Here is an 8,618-nt window from a genome sequence, read left to right as displayed (position 1 = left end):
CCTCGCTCAGTGGGTTAAGGATCCAGCATTGCCCTGAGCTGTGATGTAGGTTGAAGATACGGCTTAGATCTGGCATTGCTGTGGCTGTGGCAGAGGCTGGCGGCTATAGCTCCAATTCAGTCCACAGCCTGGGAACCTCCATATGCCATGGGTGTGGCCCTAAACAGACAAAAAAAAAAGAAAGAAAAGAAAGAAAAGGGACATCTGAATATCTGAATTTTGGTCAAATGGAAGGGTTTCAGATCATTTAATTTAGAAGTTTAACAGCCAGAGGTTAAAGGAGTTCCCATCTATATGGCTTCTGTTTTCTCTACTGTAATACTATCTATGTCCAAAAATATTCTAATTTATTTATGGATTTATACATAGTTATTTCAAAGAGCAAATGTTGCCAGTAATTGAAATATTTCTACATGTTATTCATGTATCTATTTTTCACAAAATTCTACAAGGGCTCATAAACAAAAATTTCACCTCCCACTTCCAGCAGTCAATCTCACAAGCAAATAAAATCTCTGAAGCCTTAAAAAAAAAAAATCAGACACAAATTATTGCTGTCATAGAAAACAATGAATTAAGGAGAAATTTTATTTCAAAGCTCTTCAAAGATTATTACAAACACAAATAAAGTATCCTTTTAAAAATGTCCCAAATTAAATCAAAAACACATCAAATACTTGTGACATTAAGAATTCTTTTAGGTGGTAAGATTTTCACGTTACTTTGTTTTTAATCATTTGCAATGTTCTGTAAACCACATTTAACACTGTTTTAAAAACATGAAATAATGTAGTATTTTTTTTTTTTTTTAAGTACAATCACCTCTATAAAGCAGAGGAACTTAAGAAGACAAATATCCAATCTGTTTCATTACAGGATGGGGCAATCTCATGCAAAACACAACACTCGTCTTTCCCGTCAGGGTGCTAAGAAGAAGTTCCCATGCTTAGTGTTAAAAATAAAATCATCTTCTCATTTAGAAAAACCAAGACATCATCTGATTAACAAAGCCTATTCTTCCCCCAGTTTTACAGTTGCTTGAGAAATTGTAAATTCATGAGAAAAGAACAAATTTTGTTTTGGTATAAAAATCTTAGGAATAACAAATTACAAATAGGCAATTTTTTAACAAACAAAACTGTTTTCCTTCCCCAAATGTAAACATCCAGTATATAAAACATACATAACACGCCAGGTATAGAAACACTAGTAATTCACTTAATGAAAGAGGTGTATTTTGGTTTATTTGGTGGTTAGGTTTTTGTTTGTCTTAAATATAATGCACTTCACCAAAAGAATGAGGCCATTATTATTTAAGATCTACTCCTTCACTCAGTTTCCTTGTTTGAGTAGAAACTCATCCATTTCTGTAGAATTCTGGCTAAGAGAAAGGTTTGCAATATCTAAAAGTCATTTGGCTAGAGCAGTGTTTTCTTGAGATTTGAAGGCAGTCATTCACCACTTTGTGCTTGAAAGCATTCCTCAGTGAACTTCTTCCCTACTGGAAAGAGAATGTAACAGGTTTTCACTTAGTAAGTTATACAAAAAATCAACTAGTCTTCATTTCATAGGTCCCTTTAGGGTTCTAAAAGCAGAAAGTAACAGGTTAATACCGAAAAAATCCAAACTATACCACTGAATGAGTAGCACTCATGAAAGCGCTCTGTAAAAAGAAAAATGTTTTGTCAGCATAAGGCTGTTATTTAAATATCATAATCGTGGACATTTTCCATTAAAAGGTTCACTATTACCTGATAGTACAATTATTTCCTTCTCCCTAATGTGAATGATTTCATGTATGTGAATGATTTCATGTATGTGAAAAAAGAACACCCCTTAGAACATATAATTTGAAATACATTAATACATTGGCCCCAAGATTCCAATCATCTATGCTCTGACCTCTTCTAAAAAAAAAGTGAAAAGTGTGAATGAGATCCCATAAAACGCATTAGAAGGAAAGAAATTCATTACAGGTCACCAAAGAGATGTTTTCATTTCAACAATAATTTTTTTTATTTTTATTTATTTATTTTGCTTTTTAGGGCCACACTTGAGGCATACGGAACTTCCCAGGCTAGGGGTTGAATCAGCTGCTGGCCTACACCACAGCAACAGCCACTCGGGATCTGAGCATCCTACACTACAGTTCATGGCAATGCTGGATCCTTAACCCAACGAATGAGGCCAGGGATCGAACTCGCATCCTCACGGATACTACTCGGGTTCATTTCTGCTGAGCAACACCGGGGACTCGCAACAGTACATTTTTAACCCTACTCACACTTTTCCCCAATGGCTACATTCCTTCCTCCATTAAAACACAGAAATATAACCTGAAAGCCTCCAGGAAAGAAATCACAGCTGGTGGTAGAAATAAGCCTCCTTCTCTGGGGAGTCCTTAGGCCCAAGAGTAACAAGTCAGTTTTTGGCACCAAGCAGCAAATCACAACTCCAGGATGGTGTAAGGACAGAGAAGGTGGGATTAAGGTCAAGAAATTACTATTGGCCAACTCAGTTCAAAAGCTCAAGTACATAAAAATATTGCCATCTCGTGAATTAGTGCCAAAGAGGACTGAGACTCTCCTAATTAGACGTATTCCACAGGCAGGTGGATTAGTCACTGTTCAGGGAATGTTGTGCATTTTGCTGGGTTTTATTTTAATTCCCCCAAGAGTAGTAGATATTTAAAACTCAGTTGCCCAAATCCTTTGGGAAGCCCTGTGATAATGCCATAGCCAAAGAGTGCCTGGTGTATCATTACTCACCTGTCATCAGAGTAAAGCACAGGATCTGGGCTCCCGGAAGGGGTTGCTTCCAGTTGGAATACCTACCAGCAGGGCATCCTTGCAGGCATTTTGCATGCAGTATTGCTGAAGCTCTGCAGCTGCCTGAGAGACCTGAAACAAAGGCGCAAGGGCTTGACAGGCTGCTCACAGCCAGATCCATCCAGCAGCCACCTGAGACTCTGAAAAATGTTTGTACAACTGATAAAGGTCACACTTTCTATGACCCCCAAAAGTCTCTTTTTTGCTGAAGGTTCTAATAACTGAACTCTAAGGAGGAAAGGTTATAATTGCTATGAACTTTGTAGGGTATTTTTGGTTTAGTAGCTTATTCATCCAAGGAAAGATAAAGCTGTATTTCTGATCCATTTAGAATCCTAGTTTTGAGACTGAATTGGTAAAGAAATAGCTCAGCCTAGTGTGCCCCTTACAAATTTTTTACTTATAAAGCCTGCCATGTGAACAAACTGTTTTAGTGTTTATGAGGCTGGACAGAGCCTTATCTAGTCTGCTCAAAACAAGTGACAAGGTTCCTCCACCATGCTCTGGAGGCAGGATAGCTTATTGGTTAAAGGTGCATTCTCTGGGCAAGTTACTTAACTTCTCAGTACCTATTTTCTTATCTATGAAGTGTATTTGGTAATAGTGCCTTCCTCATTGAGTTGATGTAACAATTAAATGAGTTAATGCACATAAAGCACTAAGAATAGTGCTGACACATAGTAAGCAATCATTTGTGGCAGACTACAAAAAGTCACAATATTTTGCAGCTCCACCCACCAAGAAGTAGAGTCTTATCCACCTCTTGAATCTGGGCTGGCCCTGTGACTTGCTTGACCAGGACAATGTGGCAGAAATAACAGGCAAGTTCCAAGTCTAGGCCCCAAAAGCAACTACTTCTCTTGCTGTGGTTGGAACCCTAAGGCCACCATCAAATGAGCCCAAGCTTGCTGTGGAGGAGAACCAGCCAGCCTCACCCCAGCCACCTGCCTGCCAACCTCCAGACCTGTGACTGAAGCTATCCTAGATCATCCAGCCATCAGCCAACCCTCCGTCTGAATGCAGACACATGGAGAATCCAGCAAAGACTATATGGCTGAGCCCACCTTAAACTGTTAATCTAAGAACTGTGAGTTTATGAAGGTTGTTTGAAACCACTGAGTTTTAAAGAAGTGTATTAGGCAGCACTGACACATCAGCCCCCACTGGATGCATAGCTATACTTGGAGGCTTTCCTTGTTTTCCATTTTTCTTGCATAGAAAAAGTGTTTTGTATAAAATCTAACTCATATTGTACAAAAGCATTCCAACTGCTCAAGTATTACTACCAATTGGTATTAATTTTCCAAACTTCCAAATAACTCTAAAATCAATTCCTTAGGTATCAGTTATAATCTAGTTTCTAGAATGCTTTAGGAATTTTGATTTCATTAATGTAAGAACAGTTTACTTTATACCAGAAAGACACATAATATAATCTTACCAAACTAATGTTTAAGCTCACCGTGCCCTCAACGGAAGTTCTGACATTTTCATGTTAATTATAATTAGAAGTACTGATTTTATACATGTTCCTAATTCAAAAGAAATTTGGAAGCCCTTTGAAGTTGTATTCTCCCAATGAAGGTAGGATAATCCCCACCCAAATTATATGGCTTTGCTTGGTTTGGGCCCAGGATGACCCATGACCTCCTGAGAGACATCTCCAAAAAAAGAAGAGGTCCTTAGAAAGATACTGAGTATTCCAATCTCTGGAAGGGGCACCCTCCATCATATGCTAGGAAACTGGTATTTGCTTTATTTACCAGTTAGCAAGTCTGCTAAAGTCTGAGCGGGCTGAGAACATCTAACTGTCAATGAGCCCTGAAATGAGGCAGACCAGACCTCAGAATGCTGTCACATGGGTGCTGCCCTGAGAAAAGCCCTGCCAAGTACCCCCAAACCATCCTCCCATGAGGACACCCTGCAAATGAGCTTACTGTCTATGATTTTGAGCAATTCACTTGAATTCTCTGAGTCTCAGGTGCATCTCTCATAATTGTAATTATTATTATTATTATTATTATTATTATTATTTGTCTTTCTGTCTTTTCTAGGGCCACACCCGTGGCATATGGAGGTTCCCAGGCTAGAGGTGGAATCAGAGCTGTAGCCATCGGCCTACACCACAGCTCACGGCAACACCAGATCCTTAACCCAGTGAGCCAGGCATCAAACCCAGAACCTCATGGTTCCTAGTCAGACTCATTAACCACTGAGCCACAACGGGAACTCCACCTGTAATTATTTTTTAAATGTAGGTAAGAATATCTTCGCCAGCTGCTTCACATGGTAGCCAGGCAACCAGCTGGCAGTTTTTCTTTCCACCTTAGAACATGCCTTTCCAACAACCCTAGTTCAGTTCCCTGATCTCCTCTCCTCAACCAATCTTCTCCTCAAGGCCAAATAGTTCCATCACCTGTAACTGCTCCACATCTGAAAGTTTGCACTCCAACATCCTACGTTCCAGTCACAATCTCTTCTGCCCATCCAGGGTGCTGCTTCTTTTCTTCTCACTATACTTGCTCTTTGACCTCAGGAGGACACCTCCTCCTTTTTCTGTCCTGCCCATCACCAGGAAGCTGGCTCTGTGTCTTCTCCTTCTCCATCCAGCCTAAGTGCTGGCCAGACCCTCAAACTCCTTGCTCTCCACCTCATTTCTATCTTTCTGACATACTGCCCTTGCTAACCCTCTGCTTGATCAGCTACCACCCACCTTGAGCACTCAGATTCTTGGAGGGCAAATGCTGCTAGGGGGAGGGGAAAAAAAAAAAAAGCCAATCAATCTCCTTATCTGTGTCTTGACCCAGAACCCAGAATCACAGGGTGTCCAGGGATGTGCCTGCTGGCGGGGGGGGGGGGTGGGGGGGGGTGGTTCCTCTCCCATTCTCAACAGCACTCTCTCCCCCATCCTCCACCCTTGTGACTCCATTAGTTCCCTTTCTTCCCTCCTAGAAGAAAACTTGGCTTCCTATTTCACAAAGATAACTGTCATCATACCCTCCTTAAGCCCGTATCTGGAAACATCTATGTTTACACATATACTTCCTCCTTTCTTCCTGATTCAGAAGGTGCCCCTCCAATCCCAGGCTCCCCACAAACTCTGTCTCTACCTCCAGTTTTCCTTCTCCATTTGTTTCTCCCCCTTGACCTAAAAATAGTTTGTTCCTTCCTCTCAGCCTCAAAATACAGCTTTTCATTTTCTAAATCGAAAGTTTCCTCTTTAAAACGAGTTTTTTCAAAAAAAATCTGCTTACCCTGTTACAATCTAGATCCCACTTCTACTACTACATGTCCCTGAAACGTCTGCATTCCACAACTCTCTCTTTACCTTCTTTAATTGTTTCCACAACACATACTCTCCGAAATTATTTTATTTATTGGTTCATGTGTTTATCGTTTATCTTCCCCATTAGAATCACCATATTCTGAATACCTAGGATAGGGTGTGGTACAGAGAAAAGGCATTACTGAGGTTCACGGAATATCACAACGGTGTTCGTTCATTCACCACACACAGTCTACGAAAAAATGATCTATGCTTGTTGCTAACCACAATTACACAACAAATGCTTTTTCATCAACTGACTAAATAATGGACATGTTGACTAAGTCCCACATCTATGAAAACCCCATCTTCCTTCCCCACTTCGGTAACCTTGCTTTCTCTTGCTCCTGCTCTTCTCGAGACCACCTCTTTCGGTCGGTCCCTGGGTTCCACGATCTGGTCTCTTTCTACAGTTTTCACCCTTGTATGTTCTTTCGGTTTTGTTCTCTTGAGTTTCAGCCCAGGCTGCCAAACACCTCCTGGGCATCCCCTCAAAGTCCACGTATCCGAAACTAGATGCATCAGATGATCTCCTCTGTCTACCGTAGCGAATGGCAACGCCATCCATCCCACCAGGCCAGAAACCCGAGCAGCGCCCTCCTCCTCCCTCATCCTATCAACCCATCACCAAGGCCCGTCGGTGCAGTCGCCTCCGCAGCTCTGGACCCCATCCTCCCGCACCAGCCGAATCCCGGCCACTAGCGCGTCCCCCGCGATCCCGGTGTCCTCGCGTCGGCCCCGCACCCGAGTCACTGTGTCCACATCACTGAAACGAGACCGCCCCCGGGGCTCTCGGTCCCGGACAACCCTCGCGAGGACAGGCGCGTCTCCCCGGCGCCCCCAGGCCGGTCGACCCGCCTTGGGCCCCCCGCGTCCCCGCCTCTCACGGGCGCCTGGGTTCAAGCCGCCACCGCGCGGCCCCCGACCCAACGAGGCCGAACCGAAAGCAACGTCCTCTGGGCGGCTCACCCGTCCCGCCGCTGCTCCGCGGACCCTGCGGGCTCGCTCGCCAACGGGCGGGTCCCGCAGCCCCCGGCTCCGGCGCGGCCTCCTCTTCTCCGGCCCACAGATGCCGGGGCGGGGCGGGAGCGGGCGGTTTCCACGCCCCGAGGCCAGGCGCTGGCGAGGGCCTCACCTTGATCCTCTCCACGCTGGCCTCCAGCTTGAGCTGCTCCACCAGGCGCTGCAGGGCGCTCACGCTGGCCCCGGAAGACATGGCGGCGACCTGGACTGCGGGCGGGCGGCCGGGCGCCGGCAGATAACGAGGCCCAGAGGCTCGGCACCGCCCCGGGGCGGGGAAGCCGCTGCGCCCGGCCCCGCCCCGCCCCCGGAGCCCCGCCCCGCCCCGCCCCGCCGCGGGAGCCCGGCCCCGCTCCGCCCCGCCGCTCCGCAGCTCCCCGCGTTGACACAGACGCCGCAGGTAAGCGACACCTTGGGGTTCCGAGTTGCCTGACACTTAATTCTGCCTTCTAAACTCTGTCCCCTGTGGAGCGTTGCCCCCCACGCAGGGGCGGTCACCTCCTCCACATCGAAGCTTCTAGGGCTTTGGGAGGAGCAGGGGTGGGTGTAGAGTGTGGGAATGGAGAAAGCAAAGACGCGTGCCTGGTGAACCAGAACTGGGACTGTGTGTGGCTGGGGCAAGGGGTGAAGTGAGTGGGAGAAATAAGCCAGACGTGAAGGCTTCTAAGCCCTGCGAGAGTGTTATCTCAGGGGGGGTGAGGATTGCCACGGAACAGAAACAGGTGTATACATTAGCCTGTTATTGTTTGGCGGGAGTCCTACCACGCGTTAGGGTTAGGAAGGTAAGCAGGGTAAAATCTCAGACCCTAACATCTTTGCGGAACGTAGAGAAGAAAATTAAATTCAGCCTTCTCACTCCCATCTGGCCCTTGAACTGTAACTATTGTTTCTGTTGTGCTGCATTTTCTTTTTTTATAGTAGACGTCCGTTTGTTTTACAAAACTGGAATCATTAGTATAAGTAAAGTGTGTATTATTTGTGGATTTTTTTCACTTAATGTGTTATGAATATTTCCTAATAATTCTTTCGCGCCTTTGTGTGTCAGTACCCACTTAAGTACTGCAAAAAGGTAACATACTAGCTTGTGTAACTGGAAAGCCCAGGAACTTTCAAATTTAATTGCTCAAATAATAGCTGTAGCACTCTCATTCTCCATCTCTCCGCTCTGCTTTTTCTGAGTGTTGACCTTGTTTTCTAGATGCTAAATAGACTCACTCCTCCTAGTGCCGTGAAGGAAGGTTCCATGCCTTCAGTGTCCCAGTTCAAGAAACCCAGGGATAGTAGCGCTTTTCTAGTTGTTACAGCAAAATCCCTCTGATGAATCTCACGGATCTTATTGAGTCACCTGTCCACCCCTGAACCAATCCCTATTTGAAGGCAAGGGTTTTGTAGTGTTGGAATGCTCAGACTAGCTGCACCAGGCCCAGAGCGGGATGAGAGGTGGG

The 8,618-nt window shown here is 44.9% G+C and overlaps 1 protein-coding gene across 3 annotated transcripts; it reads right to left on the bottom strand.

Annotated features, from left to right (window-relative positions):
- Positions 1-551: 551 nt before the first annotated feature.
- On the bottom strand, positions 552-7,427 carry GNG10 (G protein subunit gamma 10). Of its 3 annotated transcripts, none has more exons than NM_001435359.1 (3): positions 7,289-7,427; positions 2,769-2,900; positions 552-1,501 (listed from the first exon to the last, which is right to left on the bottom strand). In NM_001435359.1, the coding sequence occupies exons 1-2, from the start codon at positions 7,367-7,369 to the stop codon at positions 2,775-2,777; spliced, it is 207 nt and encodes a 68-aa protein (NP_001422288.1). In that variant the 5' UTR covers positions 7,370-7,427; the 3' UTR covers positions 552-1,501; positions 2,769-2,774. The 3 variants fall into 3 exon arrangements, with proteins under 3 accessions (NP_001422288.1, NP_001422289.1, XP_020923146.1); NM_001435360.1 differs by having other exon boundaries at positions 552-1,498; XM_021067487.2 differs by having other exon boundaries at positions 7,123-7,385.
- Between the last annotated feature and the right edge of the window lie 1,191 nt (positions 7,428-8,618).

The sequence above is a fragment of the Sus scrofa genome, chromosome 1 (assembly GCF_054392235.1).
Source record: "Sus scrofa isolate SSC_HxYL_T2T_F1_AM1 chromosome 1, Sscrofa_HxYL_maternal_Yorkshire_Landrace_v2.0, whole genome shotgun sequence".
Classification (NCBI taxonomy): Eukaryota; Metazoa; Chordata; class Mammalia; order Artiodactyla; family Suidae; genus Sus; species Sus scrofa.
This window is presented reverse-complemented; position numbering and strand designations above follow the sequence as displayed.

Excerpts from the sequence above, each read along its gene's own strand:
- GNG10 (XM_021067487.2), bottom strand. The coding sequence starts at position 7,369 with ATGTCTTCCGGGGCCAGCGTGAGCGCCCTGCAGCGCCTGGTGGAGCAG. Across the intron at positions 2,901-7,122 it reads GCGGAGCAGCGGCGGGACGG|GTCTCTCAGGCAGCTGCAGA; the intron begins GTGAGCCGCCCA and ends CCTTTGTTTCAG. Across the intron at positions 1,502-2,768 it reads GTGCTTTACTCTGATGACAG|TAGGGAAGAAGTTCACTGAG; the intron begins GTGAGTAATGAT and ends TTCTCTTTCCAG.